Source organism: Tursiops truncatus, chromosome 6 (assembly GCF_011762595.2).
Source record: "Tursiops truncatus isolate mTurTru1 chromosome 6, mTurTru1.mat.Y, whole genome shotgun sequence".
NCBI classification, from domain to species: Eukaryota; Metazoa; Chordata; class Mammalia; order Artiodactyla; family Delphinidae; genus Tursiops; species Tursiops truncatus.
Window position 1 is genome coordinate 103,865,209 of NC_047039.1, and position 18,077 is coordinate 103,883,285.

General features: G+C 56.5%; 1 protein-coding gene and 1 long non-coding RNA gene across 2 annotated transcripts in view; one reads left to right on the forward strand and one right to left on the reverse strand.

The window, feature by feature from the left end:
• Positions 1-18,077, reverse strand: part of LOC141279005 (uncharacterized) — a 22,772-nt gene continuing 4,695 nt past the window's right edge. Inside the window, exons 2-3 of the long non-coding RNA XR_012332660.1 lie at positions 16,615-16,766; positions 1-9,620 (exon numbers count right to left, since the gene is read on the reverse strand). This is a non-coding gene — a long non-coding RNA (uncharacterized lncRNA). The remainder of the gene's footprint in view (positions 9,621-16,614; positions 16,767-18,077) is intronic.
• CRB2 (crumbs cell polarity complex component 2) overlaps positions 13,154-18,077 on the forward strand; it is a 21,400-nt gene continuing 16,476 nt past the window's right edge. The window contains exon 1 of the mRNA XM_033858563.2: positions 13,154-13,306. Coding sequence (XP_033714454.1) covers positions 13,213-13,306 — 94 coding nt within the window. The 5' untranslated portion in view covers positions 13,154-13,212. The remainder of the gene's footprint in view (positions 13,307-18,077) is intronic.

An 18,077-nucleotide genomic window follows, 5' to 3' on the forward strand; every position in this document is an offset into this window, starting at 1 on the left:
TCTTTGTCCTCTAGAGCTAGTTTACACACTCCTTGCTTATAAAAATAGCCCGTCCCCTCCCAGTGCAAAGCCTTCCCGTGCCGGTCCTATCCTCGTACCATCCCTCTGGGAAGCAGGCACCGTATCCCCATTCTGCAGATGAGGAAGTGGATTCAGGAGGGAAAGTGAGTCATCCAAGATCTCCTCCAATCAGGACTTCCAACTCAAGGCCCGTGGTCATTGCCATGAGCAGTCTTGGGCATCTCCACCTGCCCTGTGCCAGGCAGATGCCCTCAGAATAAAGGTTGGTCTAAACAGCCCTTCCCCACGGGACTCAGGGCTCTTCTCCCAGTCTTGAAGCCCATCCAGGCCCACCTCTCCGGCCTCTGAGCTTCCTTTCCCCAGCCCGGGACCCCACCTGCCAGGGGCCCCAGCCCCACAGCTCTGGTTGACTGAAGTGGGGTGGGGCCGGGGGCGGTGGGGGGGGTGGGCGGTAACAAGGGCACCGTTGCCGGGCAACAGCGTGGAAAGGCTTCAAGCCTCCCTGAGAGGAGGGGAATGGGGCCTTTTCCTGGAAGCTGGAGGTGGAACAGCGGTGATGGCCTCCACTTCTGCTCCACTCTGCAAGACCAACCTCTCACCCTGGCTGCTCCGTCACTCCTTCAAAACCTCACATGCTTACTCACCTTTTCTCTCCTTTATTCCCTCATCCTGGCTCACGCTCATTTATTCATCAATTAGTTCATTAATTTATGCACGTACTTGCTGCCTGGTGAATCACGGCTTCACCATTTCCCAGCTGTGTCTCAGTTTTCCTATCTGTGAAATGGGGGTAATGATAGTACCTACCTCAAAGGCTCGTGGTCACATGGTGAGCACTTTAGGAGTGTCTGCTCTTAGGCTGATTATTCATTCACAGTGTTTTCTAAGCACCAATTCTGTTCCTCGTGTCATGTGGTGACAGAGGTAAAGAAGCTCTCTGTTTAGGGCAAGAGATGGACAAGACCACAGGTGGAGCCAGTGTGGGCCTTGCCCACCCTGTGTCTGGATTTCCTCCCTTTGTTTCCAGGGCACGACAGGTGAGGGTTAAGGGCATGGGCTAATCCTTTACTTGCTAACTCTGTGCTCTTAGGTGACAGATTGCACCCCTCCTGACCTCAGTTTTTCTTTTTTTAATTTAATTTAATTTAATTATTTATCTTTATTTTTTGGCTGTGAGGTGCGGCATGTGGGATCTTAGTTTGCCGACCAGGGATCAAACCTGCGCCCCTGCATTGAAAGTGCAGAGTCCTAACCACTGGACCTCCAGGGAATTCACCATGACCTCAGTTTTTCCATCTGTAAAAAGGGACCAAGCAGTAACCACCTTACTGGATCTAGTGAGGAGGAAATGAGATCCAGCGTGACCCTCCTTGGGCACACAGTAGTCAGCTTTCAACAACAGCAGCAGTTACTGTTACTGGTGTCTGGTGGGACCCGAGGCTCCCCAGGGTGCTATGAAACCCCCGAGGGCCGAGACCCAGTTTCCCACCCCCTCTCCTCTCCTTGCTCCACTGTCCCAGGTCTGCCTACTGTTTCCCACCTCCATGCCGATGTTCATGCCGTTCCTTCTTCCTGAAATAACCTTTCTCCTGTCTCCTAAAGCTCTGATACAGTTCTTGGAGGCTTCAGGACCCAGCTGGCACGGTTTGCAAAGCAAATCTGGGGGGGAGATTTTCCAAAGGCCCCCACCCACCATTCACCTCCTGACCTACTTCCTGCTGCAGCCAAGCCCCCAGGACCCCACCTGCTGGAGGAGCCAGTGGGCTGGCTACAGCCCCACCAAGCCAGCTGGCTCAGCTGGGGCATTATTCACGCTTTTCTGGGAGCTTCTGTCCCCTGAGGCCAAGCCTACAGGGCCATCTCAGCAGGTTTCCTGCCTACCAGCTCCCTGAGGCCCAGGGAACACTCCCAGGAGAGACGGTCCCTGTTACACCCACTCACAGCGTCCTGGGCTGCTTCTTCCCAGCGCTTAGCACAAGGGTGATGCATTCGTTTTTTGTGAGTGTGTTTGTTTAATACGTGGCTCCTTTGCCAGCCTGTACGTGCCACAAAGGGTAGGCCCTGCCCACCCTGTCCCCACACCCAGCCCAGACCTGGTACCTAGAGGATGCTCACTGCACAGCTGTGGATGGATGGGGGATGCATGGATAAACGCATGGACGGAGGCATGGAGGGATGCATGGATGGGTGGATAGATGGATGGAAGAATCAACAGTGTGGAACAGATGGGGAAAGTGGCTGCCTTAGCCACTTAGTCCATTCAGGCAGCTATAAAAAAATCCCACAGATTGAGTGCCTTTAAACAGCAGAACTTTTTCTCATAGTTCTGGAAGCTGAGAAGTCCAGGATCAAGGTGGTACCAGATTCAGTGTGTGGTAAGAGCTCACTTCCTGGTTCAGCCATCTTTTCGCTATAACCTCACAGGTGGAAGGAGCCAGGGCTCCTCTGGGGCTCCTTTTATAAGAGCGCTAATCCCATTCTTGAGGGCTCCACTCTTAAGACCTCATCACCTCCCAGAAGTCCCACCTCTAAGTACCCTCACATTGGGGGTTAGGTTTCAGCTTATGAATTTTGGAGGATCCAAACATTCACTCTGTTGGCTGTGGCCTTCATTCTTCCATATAGATGAACAGAGGATGGAAGACTGAGTATCAGGAATTCTCAAAGCGAATCCCAGCTCTGCAAACCTGGGCAGGCCGTGTCCCCTCCCTGGGCCTGTTTCCTCATCTGTGCCTATAACCGTCGTGCCTGTCTCAAGGAGATGGGTGTGGGAACCAGAGCAGATGAATCGGAGGGCCCTGAGAGGAGCGGGGGCCTGCCTGAAGTTGGGGTTGATTGCAGTTACACAGATTCACAGACTGCCCACCACTCTGTTCCTCACTGCCCTGCTGCCCTGGGCAGGCTCGGGGATATGGGGGCCTTTCTTTGGGAGACCAGTTCCTGCCTGAGCCTAGATCCCACAGAAGCAAAGAATGGTCCAGGGTTTGAATGCTGGTTCTGCCACAGCTGAGGCTTCCTCATCTGTCAAATGGGTGACGAGAGAACCCCACGTGGTTGTCCTGAGGGGACAGCAGGGTCATGATGTATGATTCCGTGGTGCCCAGGACACTCCCTGCTTGAGAAAGGGCAGTGATTGTGATGATTCTTATCATTCCTGGTTCATATTTTTGTTTCACGAAGAAGATCCTGGTTAGTTGTTTCTGAAAATACCTCTCTGGGAAGTGAGATTCTGTGACTCCGCCGTCATGGCTGACGGGGTTGTCAGTCGGTCTCCTCCGGTGAGGTTTACTCTGGTCCTACCCTCGGTCTCAGCCAGACTCCAGTCCCTTCCTACCTCCCACTTACTGTCCCGTAGTTCTGTCTTAAGTGTCCTCTGACTTCCATGGGCTACTTGGGCTCAGCCTCCGTTCAGGCTCAGGGTTGAATCTGGAACCAGGATCAGGGCTCAGCCTGGGACCAGGTCTAAGGTTAAAGTCAGGGCGCAGACTGCGACCGACAGCAGGGCTCAGTCTGGGACCAGGATCAGAGCGTGGACCGGGGCAGGACATAGGCTCGGCCTGTAAGCAGTACTGAGTATTGGTGACCTGGATTGGGTCTCATTCAATGCTGAGGTTGGGCTCTGTCTGTGACAAGTACCTTAGGCTGGGTTCCTGGAAAGCGACTCCGAGCTGGAGGACTGTGTGCAGGTTTACTGGGGCGTGTCCACCTGGAAGGAAACGGGAAGGCAGGGCCGGGCAGGGAGAGAGAGGCTGACCGGTGATGAGGTTACAACAGAGGCCCCTGCAGGGTTCCCTGGAGCTGTGACAACCCTTCACAGTTGTCCCAGTCTCAACTGGTAGCTGGGCCTTTGTATCCTCACATCAGTCAGGCACTGGCCTCCAGCTGCCCCGGGCAGGGGGCGTAACCCCGTGAGCCATCAGCAGCTGGGGTGGGTAATCGGCCCTGAAGGGGACTCTGGAGCCTCCAGGATCCCCTACAACCCGCCTCAGGGCTCTGGGTCAGACCAGGGTCTTAGCCGGATACTGAGAGTAGAAGAATGACACGTGGAGATTGGACGTCCCCACAGGACAGGATTTCTGTCCCCAGCCTCCAGCACAGGGCCTGGCTGAGCAGCGCAGGCCTCAGCTCACAGAAGCAGGGAGAAGAGAAAGTGTGAAGTGGGGCCAGCTGGTCAGCCTTCCCCAGAGGCTCAGAGAGGGTAGGCCACCTGCCTGAGGTCACACAGCTGCTTAGGGCAGAGCCAGGCCTGGAATCCAGGACTGCCTGAGTCCAGAGTTTCTGTTCTCTTGACAACACCAGGCTATGAGCTTATTAGAAAGCAAAGGCTGGGGATGGGAGGAGGAAAGACGCTCTGCCCAGTTCTTGGTGCAGGGCCCCGGAGTTTGCCAACTCTGGCGACCTCTGGCTGGCCCACCAGGACCCATGCCCAGAGGAGGGAGTGGCATCTTTTGGGCGGGTGGCCCTTCTTGGGTAATGAGGCCCAGCCAGCGGTTTGAAGGCCTTACCATGTGAATAATTCATTTGCAACCAAGTCTGGGAATTAGAAACTGTTACTGGATGATTTATTTACCAGGGGCTGCTGCTGGGGAGAGGGGAGGAGGACTTTGAACTACAAGAGGAAAGTGCATGCCTTGTAGATAGATTTAGAGAGGCCTACAGACCTGGCTTCCAATTCCAGTTCTGCCTCCTACCGGCTGTGTGACCTTGAATAAGTGACTTGACCTCTCTGTGCCTCAGTTTCCTCAGTTGTAAAACAGGGATAATAGAGCTGTTAGAAGGATTAAATGAGGCAGAATTTGGAGAGTGCTTCGAATCATGTCTGGCTCACAGTAGGTGCTAGTAGGTGACCAAATAAAGGAGAGCTGATACACCTGTTTTGTGCCAGGCCTCAGGCCAAAAATTTTACAGGCGCTATCCCACAGCACTCACATAAAGTGGGCATCCTTATTATACCTATGTTACAGGTGAGAAAGTAGGAGCTCAGAGAGGTTAAGTAACCTGCTCAAGCTCACAGAGCTAGTCCTGGAAAAGCAGGGATTTGAACCCAGCCAGGCCTCTCTGACTCCAGGGCCTGTGCACTTATCCACATTCCCATATCACGGGCCTGGCACACAGCTGGTGTCTGATAAACATCCCACTCTTATTTTACTGAAACTTCCCCTTTCTCCCCACATCCACTATTGAATTTGGTTCTAATAACAAATCCAACAGGTGGTCAGGGAGATTGTGGTTCCCATTTCTCAGGTGAGGAATCTGAGGCTCAGAGAAGGACGTGAATCGCTCAGTGTCCCACAGCCCCAGATGGAACCCAGGTGTCTCTGGGGCCTCACAGCCATCGTCACAACTGTAATGTAACAACAGCTCAGCTCTGGTGTGCCTGCTCACCCCTGGACAGCACTCCTGGGTGCAGAGGCTACATCTTGTTTTTGCCTGATTCACAGAAGGTCCTCATTAAATATCAGATGGAGGGAGGGAGGGAAGGAATCCTAAACCCAGGTGTGGTAGATGAGCTCTCTCCTTCCACTGTTCCACTGCCCTGCCCCGCCCCCATAGCACACACTGGAACACACCCGCTCACGCACTCCTTTGGGGTGAGGAGGGGGTGGGGGCGGAGCCGGGGCTGGGGGACAGAGCTGCCTGCGCACTTGCAATGAACCACCCTGGCTCTTCCGAAGGGTGTGGTCCTTGGGCTCCCACAGCGGGCGGCAGTTTGCCCATCTCAGTTTCCCAGGCCCTTGCCGAGGCAAGGCGTGGTCTCTGGACACTCCACGTTGACCCTGATGTGAGCATGGGATCTGGCTGTTTAGCCCAGAGTGTCGGCCTGTGGCCATAGGACTGTGTGTGTCTGTGAACGAATGGGAGTCTGTGCGTCTGTTATGTGTGAGTGGTGTGTTTGTAGACGTGCGTTGAGGCGTAGTTCTGAATCCTGTGTCTATCTGCGGCTGTCTGCAGGGGGCGGTGTGGGTTCCGCGTGGGTGTCTATACCTATCTGAGCTTTAGACTTGGGATGATCAGATGTACATGCGTGAGCACCTGTGTATGAAGGTGAGCATGTTCCTGTATATATTGGGGTGCTCTCGGGGTGCACTATGGGGACGTCTGCACGCTTCTATCCAGGCAGGTGTAGGTCTATGTGAGTGAATCTGTGAGCTTGTGGAATCTTGCATCCGTCCAGGTGTTTGCGTATCTGAGTTTGTAGAGCATTTCCTGTGAGGGGTGTGTGTGTGTGTTTGGTGTGTGATGTGTGCAGACACACAGGAGTGTACAGAGAGAGACCCGAGCTTGGGAGTCAGGAGTCTTTGCTCCAGGTGCAGCTCTGCTGTGTGACCTCATATAGACCCCGCCCCATCTCAGCCCCAGTCTCCCCTTGGGAAGCTTTGTTGCTCACGAGGCCTCGGATTCCGGATTCCAGGCTCCTGGCTCAGCCCACGAGGCAGCTGGAAGTGAGCTCTGATGGTGTTGTGGGCAGGTTTTGTTACAGGTTATTAAAATCCTGTTAGCATTATTTTGGGTTTCGATTTGCCCTTTCCATCAGATTCAAAAGTAAATGGATTTCCTGTTTCAGTGTCTCCATTTGTTATTCATTCTTTGTTTTCATAAAAGTTTAAAAGATTGTACTATTTAGACTCAACTGGAGAGGCCGAGAACTTTTCCAAAAATTGTAATTCTGCCACTCCCTTGCCTGCAGCCGGAGCGATCCTTCCACCCATCGCAAATGCCCAGCTGTCCTGGCATTGCCACCGAGGCTCCCCCCTTCTCCCTGGCGGCACCCAGCCTCCCTAATGGTGCCCCATCCTCCCGGTCGCCTCTGGGCCACCCCTGCTCCCTGCAATTCTGCCACATTGCCTTCTGCCCTACTCCTGGAAACTGCAGCCTCCCCCTGCCTCCATGCCTCTCCCCATGGACCCCCTCTGCCTGGAATGCTATCTCCCCTGCCTCTGGGGGTCCCAGGTGATGTGGGAGGTGGCTCACGGGACCCTTCTCCAACCCCAGGATTTTGTAGGAAGGGTGGGGGGTAGACAAGTGGCTTGTACTCTTCCAGTTCCCGAGCTGCTCTGACCTGGGGAGCTCTGGTCCATTCCCATCCCCTAACTGCTGTGACAGTGGTGTGACCTTGGATGGGTCGCTCCCCTACTCCCACGGGGAGAAGGAGATGGGGCACAGAGTGCGACGGGACGGGCTGTCAGTCCTTCTTGCCTGCAATCCCCAACCTCTGTCTCCACCTGCCCACCCTTGCAAGATGGCCCCCCACCCCTGCAAGCCAGTGGCTGGAGGACGAGGCAGGCCCGAGACTGTGAGCCACTGGGCTTGATCCAGACCCTGGCAGGAACCCCAGAGCCTACATCTGAGCCGTGGGGCGGGTCCAGTCCCCCTCTGAGAAGCGGGTGGAGGCTGGCGGCTGGTGGGAGAGGGGCCTGGCCTATCCTGGAGCTCCCTCTAGTGTCTCCAGAGGGGCCTGCAGGCTGTCCTTTAGAGTGGAGAGGACGGGGCTCTGGATCCCCCTCCCCGAGGCATCCTGCACACTCCAGCCTTCTCCCTCTTTCTCAGCCCCAGAAGACACCATATTCTGTTTTTTCTGCCACTCAAATGCCCACTCTCATCCCTGTCCTCTACTTTCCTCCGTGTCCTAATTCAGACCCCATGACCTTTCCCTGGAATATTTCTACTCTTGCCCTCCTGCAGTGCATCTGCCACACTCCTCCCAGAGGACACTCTGCCACATGCAAACCTGATCATGTCACCCCCCTTCTTTAACCCCTTCTATGGCTCCCCAGTACCCCCGGCACAAAGCCCAACCTCCTTGGTACCTTACAAGCTCTTCATGAACTGTCCTCTGCTGACTCCCCAGCCTCACCTCGGATCACAGCCCCTCCACATCTGACCTCGGGCAATACTCACCCGTCTGCCGTCCTGAAGGTACGATGGCACAATGCCTTCTCCCACACCTGACCTTTGCCCATGCTGGGTCTCCAGCCAGATATGTCTTCTGCCTCCCCTCTACCTGGAAAACTCCTACCTCCTCTGGGAAGTTGCCCTCCGACAGCTGGCCTCTCTGTCCTTAGGGCTCTCACCAGGCTCTGAGCAACCGCCTCCCAGCACTGTCTGTGCGTCTGTCTTTCTACTAGATGTGAGCTTCCCAAGGGCAAGGGCTCAATGGACCTTGCTTGTGTATTAATCACCTACTACGTGCCCTTGCTCAGGAGGGTACAGCCATCTATACTGGCAACTAGAACAGGGCATGGTCAATCAGTCCTCGGGGCTTCGATCAAAGCCATGGGGTCTGTGGGAGCACAGAAGAGGCCCTAACCAAGCCTGGGGGTAACCAAGCCTGCTCTGAGGAAGTGATGCCAGGTCTTAAAGGATCAGCCAGAGGTCAGCACAGCATTCAACCAGGGTGGGCTTTCCAGGGAGCAGAGCCCAAGAGCAAAGACTAGTCAGCCAAAAGCCAGCCAGGGAGTGTGTGTGTGCGTGCGTGTGCGTGCGCGTGTGTGCGTGTGCATGTGCGCATGCGCGCGTGTGTGTGTTCAGTTGGGGTTGGGGACGTGGCACAGCTGGGTGTAGGGTGGTATGGGTGGTATGCTGGTGGTATGGGTCCGCATCTGTGGAGGTAAGCCGGCAGCTGCATGACGAGGATTTGGGCATCGGGTTCAGGAATTTGGACTTGGCCTGAGGGTAACTGGGAGTCGACAGTCTGGGATTTGGAAAAGTCCCTCTGGCAGCTGGTGTAGAACCCAGGAGCCTCCTGGGCGCCATTTGGGGAATTTGTGGGGGTGCATTCAGTTTTCATGACTGGGGGCCCCACTGGCATTTAGTGGGTGGGCCCTGGATGCTGGCTGCCCTGCAACGTGCAGGACATTCCACACCATGGAGAAAGTTCCACGTGCCTTTTGACTTTTGAATGTCCTGCCAGATGTTCACGTGAAGGAAAAACACTTGTGTCTGAGCCCAGAACCCAGGTCTGGCTTGCACAGAAATAAGAGCACTTTTGCATGAATACTCTGAGCTTTAACATACACTGAATTTGCCAGAAATACAGCGTCCATGTAAATTGAAGGAAGATTGCTCTTTATTTTGTTCAGAACCTTACCCAGGGTTGCCACCATTTGGGAAAATTACCTACTTAATTTCAACAGTGCTTGTGGTATTTGAGTTGCCAATACCTCACCGTGCATAGGTCTGCATTTGGGGCTGTTGCATTCAGGGGGGTTCTATGAATAGGTGCAAGCTTCTCATTATTTTATCATGTCTTCTAGTGTAGTCAGTAAGAGTATTTACAACTTGAAAGACCCATTATCTTAAATTTAACCAACACTCACTCAGCTTGTAACATACGCCAGGCACTGTTCTAAATGCTTCGTGAATAATTACTCATTTAATTCTGATAACAACTCTATGCAGTAAAGTGCTGCATAGAGAAAACAAAAAACAAAAAACTTTTTGACTGGGGAGGTAACTGAGCACAGAGAAGTTAAGTAACTTACCTAAGGTCACACAGCTGGGAAGTGGAGAAGCCAGGATTTGAACCAGTGTCTGTGCACTTCACCGCTAGCCTACAATGGCTCGCTCTGATATTTCAGTCCGGGCATTGGGATCGTTTTCTGTTGGGGAATTGTATGCATACGCACGTCATTTCATTTCCGGGTAATAAGGAGTGATATAAGATATTTGTTACCAAGGGGGAGTTGAAACAGGGTTAAGAACCACAGGTAGAGGGCTCATGAGAGAGCTGGGTTGGTCAGGAAGTTCACCCGGGGAGGGTCGTCTGAGAAGGGTAGGGGGCTGGGAGCAGACCCAGACACACCCCAACATTCTGGGGGGAAAGCGAGCAAGGAACAGCCAGGCAGGTAGGAGGGAAGCCAGGGGAGAGGGTTCCCAGAAGGAGGGAGTGGATGACAGTGGAGAAGGAAGGCTTCGGAGAGACCCAGCCAGGTCAGGGCTGAAGTTGGCCCCGCAGCTGGCCACAGAGAGAACAGCATTACCTGAGCAGTGAGAGCGGAAGCAGCAGAGGGGCCTCCGCTGCAGCTGTAGTCAGCGGTGCACCCAGTGCAGGAAGAAAGAGCAGCGGGAGCCCTCCCTGCTCCTGCTGCCTCCCCCTCCCTGCTCCTGCTGCCTCCCCCTCCCGGGGAAGGGAGCCGTGAGGAAGGCCAGAGGATCAGCAGGGCAGAGAGAGAAGAGGGTGGATCTGGCTGGGGAGCAGGGGACAGACAGAATAATCACACAGCCCCTGAGAAGGGAGGTGCAGGACCCTGGTGGGGGCATCCAGGGCAGAGGTCACCTTGGAAGAGTCTGGAGGCTTCTCCTGAGTGGGAAGCAGCCCCGCGTCACCATCCCCTCCCCCACCATCCCCTCCCCCACCTGGGCCCTGCGGGCAGCAGCCCACTCATCACAGAACTCTGAGGTTGATACTGGTATTACCCCAATTTACAGATGGGGAAGCTAAGGTTCAGAAAAGTAAAAACAGACCAACAAAACCTTGCCTAAGGGCACAGAGCAGAATCAGGATTCAAATCAAGGGGCCTGATGCCAAAGCAGGCATTACCAAACCACTAAACTTTACTGTCACATCTCCATAAGGCTGGTGGGCACCTGCCCCAGGACTGGGTGCCCTTGACCAGGGAGCAGGCAGCAAATCATTCCTGAGTTGAATGGAGCACAGTTAGTCAACCTACAGTCAGAGGCTGGGGAGGGAAAAGGGGTGGCATTGGGCAGCCCCCAGGGCGAATCCCACCCCTGCACTGATTAGCTGTGGGACACTGAGCAGCCAATCTCACCTCCCCCAACCTCAGTTTCCTCATCTGTAAAATGCGGTCAATGCTGACCTTGCAGCGTCGTTGAGGAGGTAAGATGAGATTATGTTGGCTTCCTTTCCCCTTCCTCAGCCCCACCCCCAGGTCGGGAGGATGGGGGAAGTGGACTCTCCTGAGGGACCATCTTCTCAGAGGGGCTGGCCCACTCTTACTGTCTCTTCTCCAGATCCAGGCCAGGAAGTGCGTCAGGATGATCGGCCCTGTCTAACCTCAGTCCTGCCTGCCGCCCACCTGACTCCCGGGCCCCTCCTTCCCGCTCACTTGTTTCCTCCTGCGGGTGCAGTTTAGTTCCCGCGTCCCTCCCTCGGTGTCCTCATCGCTCGCCTGGGTGCTCCACAGACCTCGCAGGACACTCCCAGTTCTGGCCACAAGGTGGCGCGTGGCGGCTGCAGGACCCGGGCAGGGGCAGGGGGCGGGGCTTGGAAGGAGAGCTCAGGCGCCCTTCTGACCTCGGAGCTCATTGTAAAAACGTGCGTGTTTGTGTCTGTGTATCCAGAGACCCAGGGGGCTGTGGGAGCCTCGTGGTCCTCCTGTTCTCCGCTTGGGGCTGCCTGGATCTCTGAGAAGCAGAATAAAGAGAATTTGCACTGCTGCTTAAACTCATCATCACCCCCATGTTACAGATGAGGAAAGTGAGGCCCAGAAAAGGGATTCACGTGCTGGAGTCACTCCCTAGTCAGTGGTGGAGCTGGGCTCAAACCTGGATCTATTCGGCTGATGAGACTGTGCTTTTCCCAACAGAGTGGCGAGGGGCCGCCATGTGGAGGGGGATGGGCTCCTGGTATATGTGAGAGGCAGGGAATTAAAGGTGATTTGGGAGTATGGGGAGCTCCAGAAACCAAGAAGCAACTCCTACCCCAGAAGGACCAAGACTGGAGGGTGGAGAGGGAGCAGGGATGTGGACAAGGGGTCCACCCAGGCCTTTGGTGTCCTCTCTGAGCACTTCCCCAGCATTGGAGAACCAGCGCCACTGCCTATGCCCTGTGTGACGCCCACTCTTCCCTTCCTGGAAGTTCCACGGGCCATTGCCCATCCCTCAAGCTCAGCCTGGAGCTCCACCAATTTACTCAGTTCTGTCTCTCCAGACTGTGCCCTCGAGGTGTCAGGGACACATCCAGAGCCCAGCATAGGGCCTGGGTGGCCTGAGTCCATGGTCACTGAATTGTGCCAAACAGGCACAGGGGCCAGCTGCTCATTTCAGGAAGTCCTTTCAGCAAGGGGATTCTCCTTTCACTGGAGCTGAGGGCAGTGGAAGAATGGGCTGTTTTTTGATGTTGTAGTGCCTTTGAGATGACCTAGATTCCTGGGTCCAGGTCCCCGCAAGAACTCCTCCTCTCCACCCAAACAACATTTCCCTCTCCAGCCTGGGGCAAGCAAACATCAAGTGCAGCAGGAGACTGTAAGGTTAGACAACAGGAAGGACTTCCCAGCCAGTGGAGAGGGAAAGCTTGCTGCTTAGTTAGAGCTGCCAGTTCCCTAGAATGGGCTGCCTTGGATCGTTATGCGGTTTTTGGAGTTGTAAACAGCAAAGGCAGAAGATCTAGGCCAAAGGGGAGAAATAGAAAAGACTCAGTATGGCGGTTGAAGGGATGGTGAGGGTCGGGGGAGCCGGGGGCCTCATCCTGAGGGCAGGGGTGAGAGGGGCTGTGTGTGGCAGTGTGGGGCCCATGGGAGTGAAGAGGTGGGGTGGGACTGAGGGACACGGAGGTGAGGAGCGGCCAGGAGCTCGCAGTGGATTGAACGTGGGGAGTGGGGAGCGAGGCGTCAGCTGCAGGGGGTGCTGGAGGGGTGGGGGGGGAGGCGGGATGCCTTCTCAGGTGGGCAGCCCTGGGAGGGAGCAGGCTGGGAGGAACAAGCTGAGTGGGAGGGGCTGGGGCTTCCAGCAGAGAGGAGGTGGGAGGGGAGCTCGGGCTGGGCTGGGGAGGGAGGCCTGGGCTAAGAGAAGATGGGGGTGGGCAGGGTGGGATCACGGAGGAGTTGGGAGTAGCTGGTATCATCTGGTGAGAAGAACAGCCCCCAGAACAGAAATGTCTATGAGGAGGCTGAGGCAGCAGGACCTGAGAGGTGGGAGGAAAAGGGGTGGGGAGGTCAGGAGGGAGAGAAGGGTGGGCCCTTGGACAAGGTCAGACACATGGGGGCCCCCAAGGCCTCATCTGGAGTCTGGAGCCCTGGGCTTGGGGAACGGGCTGGGTCAGACCCCTCCTCTAGACCCTACTCAAGGTGGAGCCGCCTGGGAGGGCGGGGTGGGGAGGGGGAGGGGAGGGGGAGGGGCAGGCGGGAGGGGCCGGGCCTCTGTCCACGGCATTAGTGCTGGTTGGAGGGAGACGGGGGTGTGGAGCCAGCCAGGCCGCCCGTTCCCACAGCCGCCGAGCAAAGCGCTGCCATGGCGCTGGCCCGGCCTGGGACCCGGGACCCCAGGCCCCCGGCCCCTCTCCTGCTGCTGCTGCTCGGGGGCTCTGCCCTCGCCCTCCCGGTCGGTGAGTTGGGGGCCGAGCCTTGCGGGACCCAGGGCAGCACCCCAGGCCGTGGGGTGTCCGTGTGGGTGCCGGGCCCGACTGCAGGGTGCAGGGAGGTGCGCATCTGGGGGCCCCTGGAGCTTGCGTGGTTGCGGGGGACTTTGTGGGGGGACCGCCACCGGCCGGGGTCCGGGTAACGGGTGGGCGTGTGTCTTGGAGGGGTGCTGGGCTGGGCTGTGCTGGCCTGTGAGGCCCGAGTCTGGGGGCTCTCATGTGAGCTGTGCGCAGGTTACGGGCTGTGGGCTGCAGGCACGTCTAAGCTGTGAGGCTGGGCAGCTGTCCCGCGCGAGCCAGGGGTTGTGTCTGAGGCTCTGTGCGTGTGGTGGGCTACATCCCAGCGCGAGTTGCGGGGTGCAACTTACTGAGTGGGTTGAACTGAACTGTGTCCTTGCTCTCGACACGGGGACGTGGGGTGGGGGCAGCAGACCCTAGCCCAGTGGATTGGGTGGAGAAGAGGGAAGGAGACCCAGGGCTTCTGCCTGCATCCCCTCCGTTTGGTGATCACCCTGCCTGCACTGCGGGGCTGGGGGTGCTCTGGCGTCCCTGGGGAGTGGCTGGGCATCTGGGAACACATGTGTCCACCGCTGCCCCCTCCCCGCCCCCCAGCGTTCCCAGATCAAGCTGAAAGGGCTTCGTGAAGCCAGACCCCGTTCACCAAGAGGTTTTTGCTTTTGTCCAAGTGGATTCACGTGTGCGCCGGCCTGGAATTCTTCCTGGGGGGTCTGGGGGATGCTTTGTCTTGGTCACTATAGCTACGGGGCCAGGCCTGGGAAGTCCTGTGCAGGAGGGCGGCCTGGGCTCCGCTGCAGCGGGGGAGTCCCCACCTCCTCAGAGTCCCAGGATGTGGGTCCAACCTCTCAGGCCCCTCCCTGGGGCCTTCCTCAGCCTCTCGCACGGCCCGGCTCACAAAACCTTCGTCTCCTCTCCGCAGGGCCCTTGTGGAGGACAAGGCCCCTGTTTTGCAAGGGAGGAAACTGAGGCTCAGGGAAGGATGGGGGCTTACAAGCTGGGCCCCTGAGGCAAACCAAAGAGGAGCTGGGGGCCTGCTCTCTGCACAAGGGGCATGAAATCCTGGTCTGTCCTCTACCGTACAGTGCACACACCCAGGCACGTGCACGCACAGATCGCACAAATGCACCTGCACACACACACGTGCACTGCCCCCACACCAGCACAGCGGTGTGGCACATACAAGGGCACACAGAGGCACGTGTAGACCCGCCACACACGCACTCGAGCACACACACCTAGCTGTACGTGACACGTGCCTGCACACAGGTGTGCACTCACACTCAGATGTACCTTCACGTGAACCTTGTGGCAAAGTGGACACTAAGTAGATGGATGCTACCGAAGGGAGCGGACGCTGACATACACACTCACCCGCACGCAGCCCTGCTGGGATTCCCAGGACCAGCCTTTCCCCCTGCAATTTTGGCACAGGGAGCCCCCTCCCTGGGGATCCCTGAAAGCTGGGGTGCGGTGCTATGGGTATGAACATTTCTGGATGCCAGGACCCAAGCCCTGACTGCCAGGAGGAGATGGGCCAGGGATGATGTCACTTGAAAAGTAATTTCCATTCCAGAGGGGATGGGGGTTCTGGATGCCCTGGGCCCCTGGCTCTGCCGCCCACCCCTGCCAGGCCCTGAGCGGGGCCCCTCCCTCCTGGGCCTACTCTGCCACAAAGGCCCGGCTGGTTGCTAGGAGAGCGCCAAGCATCTTGGAGCACAATGGGGCACATCGGGGCTCTCACATCCTTCCCGGCTGCCTGCACACCAGGGAGCCCAGCTGACAAAGGGGCAGCAAGTCCAGCCCCCAAGTCCGGCCCCTCCTCCAGCCAGAGCTGGGTGGGGGCTTGCAGGACAGAGGCAGGGAGCAGGGAGCCGCACACAAATGCTCTAACGTCAGGATTTGTTGGATGTCGGTGTTTGCCCCAAGTCAAGATCTGTCGGCCAGTGAACAACACCATCAGCCTGTACGTGCTGCTCCTGGACTAACATGATCGAATTTAATTCTCACAACAGCCCTGTGAAGTCGACTCTGATACCCCCAGCTTACAGAGGAGGAAGGCGAGGCCCAGGGAGGGTCAGTAACTTGCCCAGAGTCACAGCTTGTGTGTGGCAGGGCCAGCATTTCACAGGCGCCTATGGGACTAGTCTATGTAAAGTCACATCTCCTCTCTGTGCTTCTGTCTAAAGGGGGCAAACCAGCTCACTCTGAGGGCTGCTACAAGAATCCGATAAGAAAATGCAGCAGTTCTCCAACTTAGGTTTGGCATGGAATCCCGCTTCAAAGGAAATTTTAGAAAGGAGCTGGAAGCCACTGATAGTTAAAAGTGGCCTGCTGGGGTGGCAGGCCTGGGAACCCATCTGCCCGGTCTCACGCCCGTTCCAGGAAGCGCCTCCTTGGCCCCAGCCCTCTGAGGCCATGGTCTGGAAACACTGGAATTTGCCAACGCCAGGCAAAGGGTAGGCAGTGGATCCGCGACAGCTATTGTGGGGGTTACCAAAATGATGTCTTTTAACCTCAGGTGATAAACATTTTTGTAAAAGACTATTCCAAACTCTACTGCCTTATTAGAGGCATTTAGCCCTCTCCCGATGGCTCTGCCTCAGCTGTGCTGCACCGTTATTCAGTCCTACCCTTGGGGCCTCGTGCTATTAGATGGGCAGTTTTTTCCCTATGCCAGAAGCACATCTTATGGGATCTTGGGTGGCTTCTCAGATGTATTCTCTTTTTTGCCTTGTCAAGATGAGAAGCTTTACAAAACCCACCCTCAGCAAACACTTCTCATTAGTCGTTGGCGGTTCTCATTAGGCCTGTTACAAGTGCAAATAAAGTAGGAGTAACTAGGCACGGAGTGAAGCCTGAAGCAGCGTGCGATTGCTAGCAGCTGGATCTGGATAGACAGGGAAGACTGCCCGCTCTGCCCAGGCTGATATTGGAACCTTCACTCTCAGGCAAGCCTTCCGAGACTCTTTCAGTGCCTGGGGGAGGCTGGGCTAGAATGCTCTAAAATGACAATACATGGGTGGCAATCTAGAGTTTGCAAAGTGGGAATTTCACATGCATTGGGAGATGTGGACTTCACAGAAGTCTGGAAATGATCTGCTTCTTAGTTTTTTGAGGAGTGATCCTGGGCAAGTGTATCAACCTCTCTGAGTTAGAGAAACAGTTTTCTTACCGGCACCCACCTTTTCCAGTTTGAATCAAACACAATAATGTAATAATAGATGCAAGATGTGTAGCACAGCTACACGTGCACTCACGAAATGGTTCCTGTTATTATAATCCTGTCCTTTCCATGAAGAAAATTCGCTTCCCGGAGGTGGGTTCTGGGCCTTCCCAGGGCAGGGCAGCAGGTCCAAGGGGAGGGGCGGGTGTCCGTTAATCCTTCCCCCGCCAGGTCGTCCCAGGCAGCCTGAGAGGTCAGGAGGGATTTGTAAAGATAAGCACAGGCCCCTCGTCACCCTGGCAACAGGCCACGCCCCTCCAGCCAGGCTGGGAAGGCCCCTTCTCCATCCCGCCATGCTCACCTCTCCTCCCCTCAGCCCTGGGCTCGCTCCCTGGAGGCAGAGAGCCCAAGGTCAGTGCTTGTTCCCAGGCCTCAACGTACAAAGGAGTCCCCAGGGAGCATGCTGCAATGCGGATTCTTGGGCCCCAGGCCCAAGTGTTCTGCATCTCTGGGTCTGGGGTGGGGCCCAGGAATCCGTATCCTTTATATAGGTCCTGGGGTGATTCTGGAACACCCAGAGTGGAGGCTCTGGAGCAGTGAGACCTGGGTTTGGATTCCAGCCCCTCCTAGGGAACTGTGAAGTCGCTTATCTCTGAGCCTCACTTTCCTCAAGTGTACAAAATGAATGATAGCTCTATCCACCCCCTAAGGTAACTGTGAAGACAGAGATTGCACAAGAGAGACGGCTGTGCCTCACATGCAGGCTTCTGGCACCACTGCAGGCCTCCTAGGGCAGACAGCTCCCTCCCTCTCTGCCTGCAGGAACTCCTTCCTCCAGTGGGGCTGGGCTCGGCCTCCTGGGGCTCCGTCATACAGGGTCATGGCCCACCTGCTCCCGCAGTGATGAAGCACCTTCCCCTGTCCCCACAAGTGCTGCCTCCAGCCTGCTCTGAATCAGGGGCAAAGCTCCAGACTGGGGTGGGGTCCCTTGGGTCACACAGATGAGGGGTGGCACTTGCTGGGATTAAACGAAGGGCCTGTTGGCATAGGACCCGACAGCCAGGGCCCTTCAAGTGGGAGCTGTGACTGTGCCGCTCCTCCTGAGTGTGCTGGGTCCAGGGACCCCGACTGTAATGGCCAGAGCCCTCGCTGAAGGCTCGCTGGTGCCAGGGCTTCACTCACGTCCCCTCAGTGGCCCCTCACAACACTCACAAGGCGGGCACTGTTCACACCCCAGATACAAGCCGGGGCTGATGCCCAAACCTGTGTCCTTTCCCAAGGGAGCCTGATCCACTCACCCCCATCAGAGCATCTCCCCCTCCCAATCAGACCATCTTCCCACCCGCATCAGACTATTTAGCCCTGGAGGACCAGGCTCTACACTGATCCGCCACCATGGCTCAGGGTGGGAAGAAGAAAGACAAGCTGCCCATAAGCCCCTCAGACAGGCCCAGATGGCCCCTGCCCTCACTGATGAGACCAGGCTTGGGGGAGGGGAGCTTCGGGCAGAGAGGGTCTGTGGAGCCCAGAGCCCTAGAAGGTTATCTTGGCCTGACA